The 18,105-nt window shown below is 43.9% G+C and overlaps 1 protein-coding gene across 2 annotated transcripts; it reads right to left on the bottom strand.

Annotated features, from left to right (window-relative positions):
• Positions 1-6,688: 6,688 nt before the first annotated feature.
• On the bottom strand, positions 6,689-16,815 carry LOC140203960 (uncharacterized). 2 transcript variants are annotated; one of them, XM_072270154.1, is made up of 4 exons: positions 16,525-16,814; positions 14,417-14,609; positions 10,767-10,833; positions 6,689-9,085 (listed from the first exon to the last, which is right to left on the bottom strand). In XM_072270154.1, exon 4 carries the CDS (start codon positions 9,061-9,063, stop codon positions 7,426-7,428), a length of 1,638 nt encoding a protein of 545 aa, XP_072126255.1. In that variant the 5' UTR covers positions 9,064-9,085; positions 10,767-10,833; positions 14,417-14,609; positions 16,525-16,814; the 3' UTR covers positions 6,689-7,425. The 2 variants fall into 2 exon arrangements, with proteins under 2 accessions (XP_072126255.1, XP_072126253.1); XM_072270152.1 differs by lacking the exon at positions 10,767-10,833 and having other exon boundaries at positions 16,525-16,815.
• Between the last annotated feature and the right edge of the window lie 1,290 nt (positions 16,816-18,105).

The raw sequence follows: 18,105 nt of genomic DNA, 5'->3' as shown, positions 1-18,105 counted from the left end.
CCCTGAACTGTTTGAAGTGTGATGGACAGGCGATACCCCAGCAGGGGGATAAAAAGGGACAGGTTTGCTAAGGCAACACACACGATATTACGAGGTAACGAGAACCTGGAAGCGGTGCGCCTCCCACAAGTTGGTGGGAATTGTTCAAGGTCTGATCGCGGGACCAGCCAGAGACGCACAGGGTAGAAAGGTACGGATCGGCGGGAACCTGGTGTGTGTGTCCACCCTTGCCTGGGTACTGGGTTCACCACAGAAGAACGATCGTATCTGAAACGGAGGGGTCACAGTCGGTGACCTCAGAAGACATTACAAAGGGCTCGCCCAAAAGCTGACGGTGAGGAATATCGAAGGTCTCTTTGGAATCCGATTTGAATATTCATGCACTCTCTCTCTCTCTCTCCCCCACGGCGACAGTGATTGCTGTGAACTGAACTGAACTCAATTGAACTGAACTTTGCGTCACTTGAAACTGGTCACTTACCCCTAGACGAAGACAGAGCTTGATTGATCCTATTATCCTAGATCTGTGTACATGTGTGTTTATTCAGTGCTAACCTGTTGCATTTATATCCTTACTATTAGAGTACTCTGTTGCTTATTTCTTTAATAAAACTTTCTTAGTTCCAGTAATCCAGACTCCAACTGAGTGGTCCATTTAGCTGGTTTGGCAAACCAGTTACGGGGTACGTAACATAAGTGGGGTTCTCATCCGCGATTTTGAACGCTAAATTTGGGACGGAGTAAATTGATTGGGTTAAAATTCCCAAAAGAAATAAAAGGCAAACAGCAGAAATAGAGATTGAAGAATTTCTAAAGGCGCCGACCTTGGAGGCATTAGAGGATGCCAGGAAAGCGGAATTGGCAGCTGTGGCCAAACGGTTGAATCTTGTTAAGGGGAAGTCGACAATGAGGAGAGAGGAGATACACAGAGCTATCGTAGAGCACTATGTATCTAAAGGTGTGTTTCCCCAAGGGGAGCTGGAGGTGGTGTCTATTGAACAACCTGGTGGAGACGCGGTACAGGTGCAGCTTGAAAAACTGAGACTTGAGCACGAGTTCCAGGTACGGCAGCTAGAACACGAAGAGAAGCAGTTAGAAAGGCAGGAGAAAGAGAAGCAGTTAGAAAGGCAGGAGAAAGAGAAACAGGTAGAACGGCAAGAGAGAGAGAGGCAGAGGGAAAGGGGATTTGAGCTGGAGAAGTTGAAGATGATGGCAGCGCAAGGGCCCATGCTGAACCAAGGTGGAGGGTTCCGGGCGACCCAGGAGGTTAGGCTGGTTCCCCCATTTGACGATACCGATGTGGATCGGTACTTTCTCCATTTTGAAAAAGTTGCTACAAGTCAGGACTGGCCGAAGGATAAGTGGGCTGTTTTGCTTCAGAGTGTACTTAAAGGAAAAGCCCAACAAGCTTACTTGGCTTTGTCCGCAGAAGATGCCCAAAGGTATGAGGTGGTGAAAGAGGCCATCCTCAAGATTTATGAGTTGGTCCCGGAGGCATACCGGCACAGGTTCCGGAATGCGAGGAAGCAGTGGGACCGCACGTATTTAGAGTTTGCCCGTGAGATGCAGACATATTGTGAGCGTTGGTGTGCCTCGAAGGGGGTAGGTGGGGATTATGACAGACTGCTACAGCTGATCCTGATTGAGCAGTTTAAAGGTTGTGTCCCTGAAGGTATGAGACCCTACCTAGATGAGAAAGAGGCAGCCACGTTAGCCGCAACTGCTAAGTTAGCGGATGAGTATGCGTTGACGCATAAAATGAAGCTTGCCCCTAGTAAAGGCTACCAGAAGGGTAGTCAGGATGGCGGGGAGAGTCCGCCCGAAAAGTCAGAAAATAAGCCGGGGACTAGTGAGAAGGATAAGGTAGACCGGGAGCAGTCTGGTAGGAAGTCTCCTGGGGTCGTCTGTTATAATTGTGGGAAAGTCAGACACTTTGCGTCCAGGTGGTTTGTCCCAAAGAAGGAGACGGGAAAAGGGAAAACGGCGATTTTGACTGGCTGTATCGAGCTGGTAAACGAACCGCTAGGAGAGGAAAGGTCTGCCAAAGTTCAGGAAGGGCGCGAGAGGTTTATCTCTGCCGGATTGGTGTCGGTGAAGGAGGGGTTAAACCCAGTTCCAGTACGGATCTGGAGAGACACGGGAGCGTGTCAGTCATTGATATTGAAGAATGTATTAGAGTTTAGTTCAGAGACCCAGACTGGGGAGGTCAAGGTCAAAGGTATTGGGGAAGGGACAGAGGCAGTCCCTTTGCACCAGATACACCTACAAAGCAACTTGGTCTCTGGACTAGTCACAATCGGGGTGAGGCCCGAATTACCGATGAAAGGCGTGGAAGTCTTGCTCGGTAATGACATCGCTGGGGGAATTCTGTTCTCAGCAGTGAGATTGACAGGTCGGCCTGCCAGCATTGAGGCCCCGCCCATGGACTCACGGGTTCATCACGGGACTGCAGTAGTAAATTTAGCTGAGACGTTTCTACCAGCCTTGTACCAGGAGTAGGTAGAAAGTGTAAAGAAGGAATGTAGTGAAACAGGAGGAAGTGAGGGAGCTGGGGCAGACTTAGCATTAGCCAGGAAGGAATTTGTACAGGCGCAGGAGTTGATGGTTTCAGCGGAGACAGCTCTCTCTGAAGCAGCATTAAAAAAAGAGCCAGTAGGCTATTATGTGAAGGAGGGAGTGCTAAGGAAGGAAGAGAGACCAAGTACCACAGATGATGAATGGGGGGTGGTGCAAAAGAGTTATGGGGATGAGATTCTTAACCTGGCCCACAAAGTACCCCTCGGTGGACATTTTGAGGTGCTGAAGGAAACAATCGGGGGAATCATGAAAGAGGTTTACTGGCTGCACAGGAGGAAGGATGTTATTGATTATGGCAGACGCGAAATGAGACGGTCACAGGCTTTTGATATGCTAACAAACTTAGTCGGGGTTAGCGCGGAAATCAATGAAGCTAGAGTCCCCCTGATAAGAAAAAAAAACATTTTGAAAAGATGAGTATGGTATCGACCAGATGGGAGAAGGCTATTGTTTTGGCCAGCTCTGCTGATAAGGTCTCTCCCTTAATCCCCGAACAAAGCGACTCTTTAGGAGAATTAATTAAACGGCTCGCACACATGTGTTTGATTGTCCCGAGGCGATGCAAAGAACTGGGACGTTGGGTGGTGTTTGTCACACTAGGTCAGCCTAGTAGGCAACATCCCTATAGAATGAGTAATTGTGTGACGAAAGGGCTAACGAACACAGAAGTGTATATTGGCGATGTAATATGGCTGTCTGAAGCCAGCTTGATAGTGAACCTTGAAAAAAATGAGTTCGGCCACACAAAGGTCACTTACCTGGGAATTGTGGTAACACAGGGGCAGCTGGCAGCGATGTAAGCCAAGGTGCGGGCTATCTCTGACATCTCAACCCCGACAGACAAGAGGGCCCTCAGAAGGCTCTTGGAGATGGTGGGGTACTGTAGGAAGTTTTGCAATAACTTTGCGGGTACTACCTCTCCCCCTCCTACTAAGCCCTTGCATAAGAAAACTAAGTCGGGATGGGACGACCCTTGTTATCGTGGTCCGGGACGAAACCCAGTGAGAGGTTACACTGATCACAATTCATCAGTGTTTTCGGCCACTATGAAGTTGCTAAGTTGGAGCCTGGTTTAGGGGATTATTAAAAATTACACATATAAAAGGAACGGAAAATGTGATTGCTGACTGTCTGTCAAGGTGTTGACAACTTAAAATTCTCTGTATCAGCCAAATAGCTGATGAAGATGTATATTTGTGTGTATCTAATAATGTATTCATGTTTGTAATTTTTACCCCGGTAAAAATCCTTAAAGGTGAGGGGTGTGACGAAAGAGGGTTACAAAAAGTACACATAGATTAAGATGTTACCTGTCCTGTACTGGCACCAGTGGGATCAACAGTTGATCTGCCACCTGTCTTCAGGAGAAAGAGAGATGAATAAGACAATGGAGCAGCATTTGGAAATGTTAATGAAGAGACGAGAGAGTTTAACAGAAGGAGACACCGGTCTGGGTATTTATCAAGATCGGCTCCTTTTTGAACCCTGAACTGTTTGAAGTGTGATGGACAGGCGATACCCCAGCAGGGGGATAAAAAGAGATAGGTTCGCTAAGGCAACACACACGACATTACGAGGTAACGAGACCCTGGAAGCGGTGCACCTCCTTTCAAGTCGGTGGGAATTGTTGGAGGTCTGGTCGTGGGACCAGCCAGAGACGCACAGGGTAGAAAGGTACGGATCGGCGGGAACCCGGTGTGTGTGTCCACCCTTGCCTGGGTGCTGGATTCTCCGCGGAAGAACGATCGTATCTGAAACGGAGGGGTCACAGTCGGTGACCTCAGAAGACATTACAAAGGGCTCGCCCGAAAGCTGACTGCGAGGAATATCGAAGGCCTGTTTGGAATCCGATTTGAATATTCATTCGCTCTCTCTCTCTCTCTCTCCCCCACGGCGACAGTGAGTGCTGTGAACTGAAAGAACTTGATTGATCCTATTATCCTAGATCTGTGTACGTGTGTGTTTATTCAGTGCTAACCTGTTGCATTTATATCCTTACTATTAGAGTACTGTGTTGCTTATTTCTTTAATAAAACTTTCTTAGTTCCAGTAATCCAGACTCCAACTGAGTGGTCCATTTCTGCTGGTTTCGCAACCCAGTTACGGGGTATGTAACAGATAGCTTAACTTCATATTCCATCCTTTCCTCCTTTTTGACATGTTTAGTTGATTTCTGTTGGTTTTCAAAAGCTTCCCAATCCTCTAACTTCCCACTAATTTTTGTTCTATTATATGCGCTCTCTTTGGCTTTTATGTTGGCTTTGACCTCCTGTCAGCCATAGTTGTGCCATCCTGCTTTTAGAATACAGTATAAGGTATAGAATACCTCCTCTCCCATGCAATGTATCTATCCTGCATCTTCCAATTTGCTCCCAGAAACTCCAGCCATTGCTGCTGTGCCATCATCCCTGCTACTGTTTCCTTCCAATTAATTTTGGCCAGCTCATCTCTCATGATTCTGTAATTCCCAGTTATTGGAACAAATTTCATAAACTAAACCTCACAGATGATGACAACGATCTCCTCCTCGCTCATATAAATAAACTTCATAGTCTCTATCCCTGATACTTATACCCTACTGACTAACATAAATCAAACCACACAAACCTGACAGACTGCAAGTCTTTCGGGGTCATCCTATCCAGGTAGGATAACACTTCACCTGCATGACTGTTGGGGTCATCTACTGCAGACATCCCACCCTGTAAAAACTCATTTCAGGGACGTAGCACCATCAATTTGCGGGAGACTCCCGGAACTTCCGGGAGAGGTGGGATGTCTGCAATAGAGTAGCTCCTTAGCAGCTAGCCGGCTAGCTTAAATAACATTAGCTATGCTAATGAATGAATGCCACATTAAACTCACCTCAACATGTCTTTTACAGTCTTAACCCACCATGGGCAATAGAAAAGTCACTGTTGCAGACAGTGCAGCGAGCAACACTGTCATTATTTTTCACCCCTATTAGGCAGGGGTACACTTTAGTGTAGTCTGGGGTGATGTACGTTTTATACTTTCTTTTTTTGGAACACTCTGCCATAGCGCGCTCGCTCTCGCGCTCTGTCGCTCTCAAAAAAATTGATTTCCGGGATATTGTATATAATTTGCATGCATCAGGGAGCCACTATTAATATGTGGGAGACTCCCTGAACTTCCGGAAGACATGGGATGTCTGCTACTGTATCTGGTGCCTCAGTGCAGGATCCTCTACATTGGTGACATCGACATAGATTGCAGGATGGCTGTAAGAAACTTCTTTGCTCCATCTGCAACAGGCAAAATTTTCTGGTGGCCAACCATTTTAATTCCACTCCCCCTTCTCATTCGGACATGTTTTTCAATAGCCTCCTCTACTGACATGATGAGGCCACTCTAAAGTTGGATGGAAAACAACTATTTGGGTAGCCTCCAACCTGATGGCATGAACATTGATTTCTCTAATGTACAGTAATTTCTGATCCCTTGCCTTTTTGGATCCCCTCTTCCCCCTTCCCTTTTCCTCACCTGCCTATCACCTTTTCACCTCTCTCTGGTACCCCTCCTCCTTCCCCTTTCCCCATGGTCCACTCTCATCAGATTCCTTCCTCAGTCCTTTACCTATCCATCTATCATCTCCCTGTTCTCACTTCATCTACCACCAAGCTTCCCCCTCACCTCGCTTCACCTGTAGCTGCCAGCATGTATCTATCCTCCCTCACCTTCTTATTCTGGCTTTTTCCTTCCTTTCCAGTCCTCCAGAGGGGTCTCAGCATAAAATGTTAACTGTTTATTCCTTTCCATAGATTTTGTCTGATTTGTTGAGTTCCCCCAGCATTTTGTTTCTGTGACCTGGCAAGACCCCATTACCAAGAAGATTTCTGTCACATAAATGGACATTTATAATTCTCTAAAAGAACTGTCATCATATTCAGAATTTTGGTTGAGTGATTAATGTGGGAAAGATTAATGGGAGAAAGGCAGGTGTCAACAGAAACAAATGTTAATGAACAAGATGTATATGGATTAGCTCTAGATATAAACAGAATTCAGTTTTGTACATTAAAACTCCAATAATGCACTGGTGTTGAATGCACTAGCAAAGTTTACCAGACTTTTGGATTTCTTTCCCATTGTCTCACATTTATTTTGCACTTTTTTAAAAAGGAACATCTGTTACACACAATAAATTTCCCAGTGAACTCTGCGAGTTTAAAGAGAGCCGGACACACAGCCCAGTGAGTTTCAGCTTGTATTTCAGAGAGTGAGGACAGGGTGTACAGCCAGGACTGGTGACTGCAATCTTTATATACTTCAGACTTTTTTGACCCCAGCTCCAGCTGTACACCCGGATCATACTCTGGACCCCAGATTGACTTTAGGAATTCTGTAAATGTGGATTACACTCTGTAGCTCAGTTCGAGCTACACACCCAGATTATATAATGGATCCCAGTTCTAGCTTGAGCTCTGAACCAAGGCTCATTGCAACCTTAACCCCCATTCAGTGATCCCGATCCCAAATACAGGAACAGCCCCTTCGGCCCAACTCATCAATGCCAACCAAGATGTCGAAACATCGGATACAAGATTATCATAACTTTACTGCAGTCACCTGTGAGTTTTTTAGTAGCTCAACAATTCAAATATTGAGAGAATTCTCTACCAACTGTGGAATTTTTAATGGCCTCTTCCCAGGGCAAGTACATTGGTGTTTTACAAGTCACTTGCTTTTACAACAAATTTCACAGCCCAAACACTATAAAGCTACCCTATCAGATTGAATAAGCTAGTGTTTAGTGAAATGAAGTAAATTCCTGTCGACACATGGATTAGGTGTATCAGTTCTCTTCAGTGTGAAGAAACTGGTACCTCATATGCTTGGATCATCTACTGAATCCTTTCCTGCACAAACAGGAAACCATCTCTCACCAGTATGAAGACGTTTATGTTCAGTGAGATGAGAACTGCAAGGGAATCCCTTTCCACAGTCTGAGCAGCTGAACGGCCACTCTCCTGTATGTGTGAGTTGGTGTCTCAGCAGGGTTGATGACTGCGTGAATCCCTTACCACACACTGAGCAAGTAAATGGCCTCTCTCCAGTGTGAGTGAGCTGGTGTCTTAGCAGATATGACGAAAGGGTGAATTTCTTTCCACACACAGAGCAGGTGAATGGCCTTTCCAAAGTGTGAGTACGTTGGTGTCTCAGCAAATCGCTTCTGTGTTTAAAGCTTTTCTCACAGTCAAAGCATTTAAAAGGTCTCTGATCCGTGTGAACAAGCTGATGTCTCAGCAGGTGGGAAGACAGGATGTATCCCTTCCCACAGACAGAGCATGTAAACGGCCTCTCCCCAGTGTGCACACGTTGATGGACATTAAGGTTGGTTGAACATCTGAATTTCTTCCCACACAGTGTGCATTTGAAAGGTTTCTCTCCAGTGTGGATTCGCTGGTGCTTCAACAGGTCGGCTGACAAAGTGAATCCCTTTCCACACACAGAGCAAACGAATGGCCTCTCTCCACTGTGAATGAGTTGGTGTCTTAGCAGTGTGGACGACAGGGTGAATCCTTTTCCACACACTGGGCAGGTGAATGGCCTCTCTCCAGCATAGGCATGATGCCATACCAGCAAATCGTTCCTGTTGCAGTCAGTAAACTGAAATGGATCCTGATTGCTATGAACAAGCTGGTGAGTGGTGAGCTGAAGGGAACGCCTGAAACCTTTCCCACCTGCCCTGGTACATTGGTGTGCCAGTTGGCTGGATGGTCGAGCGAATCCCTTCCCACATCGAGAGCAGGTAAATTGCCTTTCTAGGGCATGAGTGCGTTGATGTTTCAGCAGTTCTTGTTTGCTTTTAAAGCTCTTCACACAGTCAAAGCATTTAAAGGGTCTCTCATCAGTGTGAACAAGTTGGTGTGCGGTGAGGTTGGATGAAGAAGTGAATCCCTTACCACACTCAGAACATGTGAAGGGTCTCTCTCCACTGTGAGTGTGCTGGTGTTTCAGCAGATCACTGCTGTTTTTAAAATCCTTTTTACATTGAGAACATTTAAAAGGTCTCAAATTGGTGTGAATAAGTTGGTGTGTTTGTAGGTTGGATGAAGAACTGAATCCCTTCTCACACACAGAGCAGGTAAATGGTCTCTCTCCAGTATGAGTCTGTCGGTGTTTCAACAAATGAGCCCTGCTTTTAAAGCTCTTCCTACATTCGGAGCACTTGAAAGGTCTTGCGTCAGTGTGAACGAGTTGGTGCGTCTGTAGGTTGGATGAAGAAGTGAAGCCTTTCCCACATATCGAACAGGTGTATGGCCTCTCCCCAGTGTGAACTCGGTGGTGCCTCAGCAGCGTGTAAGATCGGGTAAAACCCTTCCCACACAAAGAACATCTATACTGTTTCTTCCCAGTCTGAATGGTTTTTTTCACTTCTGTGTTTAGTGACCGGTGTTCAGTGGTGAATGAACTGACCAACTCATTCAGGTCTTGACCCGATGTTTGGGTTAAGCTTCCCATCGGCAGATCTTTTCCTAGTAACCTGTGAAATGAATTCAAAATGATAAAGTACATGAGAGAGGACAAAAGAACAAAAGCAATCAACTTCAGTGAATCTAAGTGATCTAGAGTAGTGGCCGCCAACCGGTCGATCTTTGAGACTTTCCCAGTAGATCCCGAAAAAAATCAAAAATAAATACACAAATACTGTTGTAATGTGAGCATTATAAAAATAAGTAATACTAATTAGGATAATGGTAATATAGCAATACTTTCGCTACTGAAAGCTGTTTGTAAAGAGATTGTTTCCGGCTTGCGCGGTTTTCGTTCATTCTTTCTGCCCAGTGTGCACGTGTGTAGCTCTCCCGCCATGCATCACATTTTCAGCGTAGCTTGTGCTGCATCAAAGTGATCAATTAGATTAGATAAGAGTACAGACGGTCACAAACATCAATATACCGCATTCGCTCGTGATATCCTGATAGCATGGCAGAGGCTCCACGAAAGAAGGCGAAAACGTACAAATTCCATCCAGGATGAGAAGAGGAATTTCTATTTACCTTGGTGAAAGACAAGTGTGTATGTATGTTGTGCCACCAAACACAAGCACTGACTGAAAGAGGGAATCTGGAGCGGCACCACAACACCAACCACCAGAAATTTAAAGACACCTAGCCCCCAAAGAGTGCAATTTGTGCCAGGAAAGTTGAGGAGCTGAGATCTGGGTTGAAAGCCCAGCAATTGTTTTTCACAAACATGCTGCTCAAAATAAGGCTGTTATCGAAGCATTATTTCGTGTAAGTCACCTTTTGGCTAAACACAAGAAGCCTTTTTACAGATGGCGATTTATTCATTGGCCATTACTGCAGAAACTGTTTTTAGTGACTTTAAAAACAAAAACTGCATCACAACCGCACTACATAATATACCGCTTAGCCCTGTGACAGTGACAAAGAGGGTAGAGTCACTGTCAGAGTTCGTGGATGGACTTGTCACTCTGTGAATATTATTCACTGCAGTTCGATGAATCCCTGGATGCAATGCAAACAGCTCAGCTTGTTGTATTTGTCAGAATGGCTTTCCAGGATTTTACAAGAAAGGAGGACTTCCTCACTCTTTTGCAATTAAAGGAGAGAATGAGAGGTGAGGATATTTACAACGAGTTTAAAAAATCTGTGAAAATGACATCCCCATTCATACACTGGTGGCAATTACAACTGATGGGGCCCCAGCAATGTGCGGTGTGTGCATTGGTTTTATAGCACTAAAAGTCAGTGCCTACTTGGGGTCAACTTATCAATGTGAAGTTGCATTTTCACAGATGAAAATTGTTAAATTTAAGTACAGGAGCTGTCTTACTGACCAGACTGTCTCAGACTGGCTGTAGTTATGAGCCAAATTTCAGGGAACTAGCAGAAAGTATTCAGCCCCAGTCATCACACTGAGTGCAACGGCCAATTTTTATCCATTTATTTTTCGTGTTGAAATAAAATTAAATAATGAAACTTAGAATTAAAAGTGTGAAGTATTGTAATATTCTTAAAGAGAGACAGCTATGGCCTATTTCCCATGCTAGTTACAGTGTTTTCTTGTTTGAATTAATCTGAAATTTTGACAAATGTATTTTGTGTAATTCAAATACAATTCGCCCAAATAAAAGGCCTCAAATTGGAAGTACAATCCGAGCTGTGTTCTCTCTAAACGATTTAGTAGGTAGATCTTACCTTTCACTAAGGTCGAGGTAAGGGATCTTGGGCTTAAAAAGATCGGTGACCACGAATCTAGAGGATTCTAGGGGGAGAGAAAAATAACCCTGAAATGCTGCTTCAACTTTGTGATTCAGGAAAGAAACCCAAACCTAGTCTGGAGCTATGCAAGGGTCACAGACAGCAGAATGAAAGGGGGTGGAGGTCAAGGACTTTGTACCTTTAACAAAGTCTTGACACAAAGTTATATAACTTGCAGCCTCCAGCGTCTAGAAAAAGGTAGAAGGTGCAGCAAAATACTGACATGCTGCTGGAGTGAACTGCTGTAACTGCTTACCCAGCAGCAATGCACAGGGACTTGTGCAGAACACCCTGGTTAACTTGCAGGTTGAGTCGGTGGTGAGGAAGGCAAATGCCACGTCAGCATTCAATTCAAGAGGTCTAGAATACAACAGCAAGGATGTGATGTTGAGGTTTTGTAAGGCACTGGTGAGGCCTCACACTGAGTATTGTGAACAGTTTTGGGCTTCTCATCTTAGAAAAGATGGGCTGGCATTGGAGAGGGCCCAGAGGAGGTTCACAAGGATGATTCCAGGGATGCAGGGATGAAAGGGTTATCATATGAGGAAGGTTTGATGGTTCTGGGTCTGCACTCACTGGAATTCAGAAGGATTTGGGGGGGCGGGGGTGGAAATCTCATTGAAACCTTTTAAATATTGAAAGGCCTAGACAGTAGATGCGGAAAGGATGTTTCCCATGGTGGGATAGTCTAGGACAAGAGGGCACAGCCTCAGAATAGAGGGGCGCCCTTTCAAAACAGAGACGCGGAGAGATTTCTTTAGCCAAAGGGTGGTGGATTTGTGGAATTTGTTGCCACATGCAGCTCTGAAGGCCTGGTCGTTGGGTGTATTTAAGACAGATTTTTGATCAGCCAGGGAGATAGCTGTGTAAGCAAAAGGTTGTGATTGTGAGAGATTTTAATTTTCCACACACAGACTGGGAAGCCCATATTGTAAAAAGGCTGGCTGTAAAATATGTGCAGGATAGTTTTTTGCAGCAATACATAGAGGTACCAACTAGAGAAGGGGCAGTGTTGGATCTCCTGTTAGGGAATGAGTTAGGTCAGGTGACAGAGGTATGTGTTGGGGAGCACTTCGGGTCCAGTGATCACAATGCCATTAGTTTCAAAATAATTATGGAGAAGGATGGGTCTGGACCCAGGGTTGAGATTTTTGATTGGAGAAAGGCTAACTTCGAGGAGATGCGAAAGAATTTAGAAGGAGTGGATTGGGACAATTTGTTTTATGGGAAGGATGTAATAAAGAAATGGAAGTCATTTAAAGGTGAAATTTTGAGGGTACAGAATCTTTATGTTCCTGTTAGGTTGAAAGGAAAGGTTAAAAGTTTGAGAGGGCCATGGTTTTCAAGGGATATTGGAAACTTAGTTAGGAAAAAGAGAGATATCTACAATAAATACAGGCAGCATGGAATAAATGAGGTGCTCGAAGGATATAAAGAATTTAAAAAGAATCTTAAGAAAGAAATTAGAAAAGCAAAAAGAGGCTGCTTTGGCAAGTAAGGTGAAAATAAATCCATCGGGTTTCTACAGTTCTATTAATAGCAAAAGGATAGTGAGGGATAAAATTGGTCCCTTATAGAATCTGAGTGGACAGCTATGTGTGGAACCAAAAGAGATGCGGCAGATTTTGAACAATTTCTTTTCTTTGGTATTCACTAAGGAGAAGGATATTGAATTGTGTAAAGTAAGGGAAACAGGTAGGAAAGTTGTGGAAACTATGATGATTAAAGAAGAGGAAGTACTGGCACTTTTAAGGAATATAAAAGTGGATAAGTCTCTGGGTCCTGGCAGGATATTCCCTAGGACCATGAGGGAAGTTAGTGTGGAAATAGCAGGGGCTCTGACAGAAATATTTCAAATGTCATTAGAAATGGGGGTGGTGCCGGAGGATTGGCGTATTGCTCATGTTGTTCCATTTCATACAAAAGGGTTTTAAGAGTTAAACTAACAATTATTGGCCTATGTGTTTGACGTCAGTTGTGGGTAAATTGATGGAAAGTATTCTTAGAGATGGTATATATAATTATCTGGATAGACAGGGTCTGATTAGGAACAGTCAACATGGATTTGTGCGTGGAAGGTCATGTTTGACAAATCTTATTGAATTTTTTGAAGACGTTACTAGGAAAGTTGAGGAGGGTAAAGCGGTGGACGTTGTCTATATGGACTTCAGTAAGGCCTATGACAAGGTTCCACACGGAAGGTTAGTTAGGAAGGTTCAATCTTTAGGTATTAATATTGAAGTAGTAAAATAGATTCAGCAGTGGCTGGATGGGAGATGCCAGAGAGTAGTGGTGGATAACTGTCTGTCAGATTGGAGGCCGGAGACTAGTGGTGTACCTCAGGGATCTGTACTGGGTCCAATGTTGTTTGTCGTATACATTAATGATCTGGATGATGGGGTGGTAAATTGGATTAGTAAGTATGCAGATGGTACTAAGATAGGTGGTGTTGTGGATAATGAAGTAGGTTTTCAAAGCTTGCAGAGAGATTTAGGTCAGTTAGAAAAGTGGGCTGAAAGATGGCAGCTGGAGTTTAATGCTGATAAATGTGAGGTGCTGCATTTTGGTAGGACTAATCAAAATAGGCCATACATGGTAAATGGTAGGGCATTGAAGAATGCAGTAGAACAGAGGGATATAGGAATAATGGTGCATAGTTCCCTGAAGGTGGAATCTCATGTGGATAGGGTGGTGATGAAAGCTTTTGCTGGCCTTTATTAATCAGAGCACTGAGTATAGGAGTTGGGATGTAATGTTAAAATTGTACAAAGCATTGGTAAGGCCAAATTTGGAGTATTGTGTATAGTTCTGGTCACCGAATTATAGGAAAGATGTCAACAAAATAGAGAGAGTACAGAGAAGATTTACTAGAATGTTACCTGAGTTTCAGCACCTAAGTTACAGAGAAAGGTGAAACAATTTGGGTCTTTATTCTAGAGGTATTTGAAATTATGAGGGGGATAGATAGAGTTGACGTGGATAGGCTTTTTCCATTGAGAGTAGGGAAGATTCAAACAAGAGGACATGAGTTGAGAGTTAGGGGGCAAAAGTTTAGGTGTAACATGAGGGGAAACATCTTTAGTCAGAGAGTGGTAGCTGTGTGGAACGAGCTTCCAGCAGAAGTGGTAGAGGCAGGTTTGATATTGTTATTTAAAGTAAAATTGGATAGCTATATGGACAGAAATGGAGGGTTATGGGCTGAGTGCAGGTCAGTGGGACGAGGTGAGAGTAAGCATTTGGCATGGACTAGAAGGGACGAGATGACCTGTTTCCATGCTGTAATTGTTATATGGTTAAGGCATCAAAGGTTACGGAGAGAAGGCCAGGAACTAGGGTTGAGGAGGAGAAAAAAAAAAGGATCAACCATGATTGAATGGTGGAGCAGCCTCAATGGGGCAGATGGCCTAATTCTGTTCCTATGTCTTATGTATATTCAAGATACCTTCTCCACGTGGAGAACTGCAGTTCAAAGTGGCAATCAATACACTTGTGAATGGAGTGATTGCCAGCTCCATGCATCTGAACAAGACACCCTTCCCATCAACAGCAACAATGCAGATGAGCTCTACTTGAAGAATGTGACTCACCATCTCCTTCGTATCATTGACACTAAAGGGTGATCTCACCATTGCTCATATCAGATTCACATTGACTAACTTGGTCAGGCAACTCAGGCTCCAGCAGCACAATGCATTGTAAAGTTCACTCTCCCTTTGTCCTCTGGGTTCTGCTCACTTCCTGTTGGTCCCAGACAGTCATTCAACACTTGGTGGCATTATGCTGCAGAATGAGGGAGGAAGAAAGGAAATAATATGAACTGGTAAAAAAAAAAGTGAAATGTAATTGAATTTATACTTAAAAGCATTTAAAATAAAGCTGTTGTAATTATTTTTTTTGTACCTGTGGAATGACAGTAACATCTGGCTATGCAGGGAAGTTTTATTTTATTTAGAGATACAGCACCGTAACAGACTCTTTTGGCTCATGAGTCTGCACTGCCCAATTACACCCATGTAAGCAATTAACCTTTAGAATGTGGGAGCAAACTGGAGCACCAAGAGAGAACCAATATGGTCATGTGGAGAACGTACAGACTCCTTACAGCCAAAACCCATGACATTGGTGCTCCAGTAACATTACACTGACAACTACCATTCTCAAGTCACCTTCTCATGATGCCTGTTAGCCTAACAAAATGAGGTATAGTGATGAGGACCAAGATATAGTCAAGGGAGGTACAGGAGTGCTTGCAAGACTGCTTTGTCAATGGACAGGACAATATTCAAGGATTCAACTTCGAATCTGTATGAATACACCACTGTTGTCACTGACTTCATCAGCACCTGTGTCACTGGGAGGCACCCATTTTAATTCCACTTCCCATTCCAATATGTCAATCCATGGCCTTCTCCACTGTCGTGAACAGGCTGCACTCAGGTTGGAGGAACAACACCTCACATGCCATCTGGGTAGCCTCCAACTTAATGGCATGAACATTGATTCCTCAAACTTCTGGTAGTGGCCCAACACCCTCCCCCCCCCCCCCAGCTCTCTCCTTCAGCAGTCCCCATCCCCTTTTCCTGCTGTCACCCTACCTGCCAACCGCCTCCCTCTGGTGCTCCTCCCCACACTTCTTTCCTCCATGGCCTTCTATCCTCATCTATCAGACTTCCCCTTCTCCAGCCCTACATCTCTTTCACCAGTCAACTCTACATCTCTTTCACCAGTCAACTTCCCAGCTATCGACTTCATCTCACCCTCCCCCGGTTTTGCCTATCACCTTGCGTTTCTCTCTCCCCTCCCCCACTTTTTAAATCTACCCCTCAACTTTTTTTCTCCAGTCCAGCCGAAAGGTTTCGGACAAAAACATCGACTGTACTTGTTTCTATAGATGTTGCCTGGCCTGCTGAGTTCCTCCAGCATTTTGAGTGTGTTGTTTGGATTTCCCGCAACTGCAGATTTCTCTTGTGAGAGATTCAGTTGTTGTTCAGGCCAGACATCATAATGGGGAAGAAATGTGACCTAAGCGACTTTGTGAAATGATTGTTGGTGCCAGATAGGGCAGTCTGAGTATCTCAGCAACTGTTTTGTTGCACTGACAATTCTACTGCTTTTCTGGATACACTGCATGTTTTGATGTAAATGTGATCAATAAATCTGAGCCTGCAAGTATTTATAAAATGTCACATCTTTCAAAACTACCTCAATCTCATTTCTTCTAGAATTATAGCTATTGCTTTAAAATATTCTTCTGTTCAAGAATCAAAGATCACAAATTCTACACCTCAAATTCGTATTTTCCCCATTTCCCTCGTTCCAATTGTTAGAGTAAATTGTCCTAATTCTCCACCAAGTCGTTACACTGTAATTTCTGCCTTTAACTTTCTGAACGTTTCAAGGAAGCTTAAAACCTCTCGTAACAGCACTTCATTCTTTCCACTAAGACATACGTTCAGCATGGAGTTAAATCGTTCAGAAATATCAACAACAGCAGATTTTGCATTTCACATTTGCAGTCACCAAAAATTCTTCCACAAAATGTCCGAGTTAAGTACCTAGCTTCTATTTGTATTTCCTGCACATCTATTTTTGATCTTCATTGAACATTTTAACGAGCTTTGCCCACTATCACTGTTGAGCCCACCCACCACATCGAGCTTCTATCTGTATCTTAGAACTTAGTTGTATCTCTCACCTTTTTCCAGTTCTGGTGAGAAGCCGAAGATCTGAAACTGTCCCTTCCTCCAGGAAACCTGCCTTCAGTAAATCCGGCTGGGTAACTCAAAGCCCATGTCAGAAGTACGCGTGCGCAAATTCACGCCGTGCCACTGTAGGCCAGTCTTTCCTTCTCCTACCACCACTTTAAACTTCGCGGGATTCAGAGTTCATCAAGATGCAACTTCCCCGGGCTAATCTTGGAACCTCTCAGTAAAACACGTCGCTTGAATGAGACTTTGACTGAAAGCGGCTCATCAATTGTGGTAACGGCTCACCGTGTGTCTGAGGTCTGAGGAACCACAGTGCGCATGCGTAGCCATCTTGGGCAAGGTTTGAAATCATGTGGAAGGAGAAGCGGAAGTATGAAGCATATTGTAAATACGGAATGAAGCTGGGTCGCAGAGCTGATCAGGGGAAGCGAATCAGTGAATGTTTCAGGGCGAAGACCCCGTTGTAATAACAAAAAAGGACACAAAATCAGCTTGTGAAGGCATGAAGACGGTGGAGGTGGGAGAATATCTCACGGTAAAACCGGAGGTGACCAGCTGTTTACGTGGTGATCTTGTCAATGAATGGGAACGGTTAGAGTGGGAGCAGAGATGAGCAAAAATGGAAGGTCTGAAAATGCAGGGAAGGAGGACATACCCAGCAGCCTGACCTTCTAGTCATGTTCTCCACTTCCAGAGAGAAATAAAAGACAAACTACGTCAATATCATGGATGGGTGACTGATACAAGCAGATAAATCAAATTGTCTGAAGTTGTAGAATTAAACATTCATAAATTCATGGTGATTAATAATTATACAGCACTGAAACAGGCCCTTTCGCCCAACTTGTTCATACTGACCAAATGCCAACCTGTGCTCATTTGTTTTGCAATTTGCAATCTCATTCTGCGTCTTGTGTATTTTAATCTTCTGGACCAGTCCATCATATTGCACATTGTCAAAGGCCTTGCTAAAGAGCATATAGGCATCACCCACATTGCCTTTTACAATCCCCTTGGTCACTTCCTCAAAATACTCAAATTTGTGGCATCTCTCGCAAACAATGTCGCACTGACCCACCCTAATCAGTTATTACCTTTACAAATGCAAATAAATCCTATCTTTCAGAATCTTGTACCATAACTTTCCTACTATAGTTCTTTGGTTTTTTTTAGCATCCTGGTTTATTCTTGCAGCCCGTCAAAAATAAACACGCATCAACCTTCTTACAGTCTCCTAGTAAATCACTTGCTGCTAATAATGAAACAAAAATCTCTGGCAGGACACCAATAACCACAATAATTTCCACACTGTCCTATGGTACAGTTGGTTAGTCTTTTGAGATTTATCCAGCTTTATGTGTCACAAGTACACCAACATCTGCTCCTTCATAATATTGATATATTTCAAAGTATCACTGTTCTCATCCTGTATTCAATAGCTTCCAGGTCCTTTATTGTAAACAGAGTCAAAAAAGTATTCCATTAATGTCTTATTCACCCACTGTAGGTGCCCTAAACACCAGTGATGTAACAGGCTGAAATTAACTAACTCACTTGCTGCAGGTACA

The sequence above is a fragment of the Mobula birostris genome, chromosome 10, assembly GCF_030028105.1.
Source record: "Mobula birostris isolate sMobBir1 chromosome 10, sMobBir1.hap1, whole genome shotgun sequence".
Taxonomy (NCBI): Eukaryota; Metazoa; Chordata; class Chondrichthyes; order Myliobatiformes; family Myliobatidae; genus Mobula; species Mobula birostris.
The sequence above is the reverse complement of the archived record's forward strand: the minus strand, read 5'-3'. Positions and strand labels throughout refer to the sequence as shown.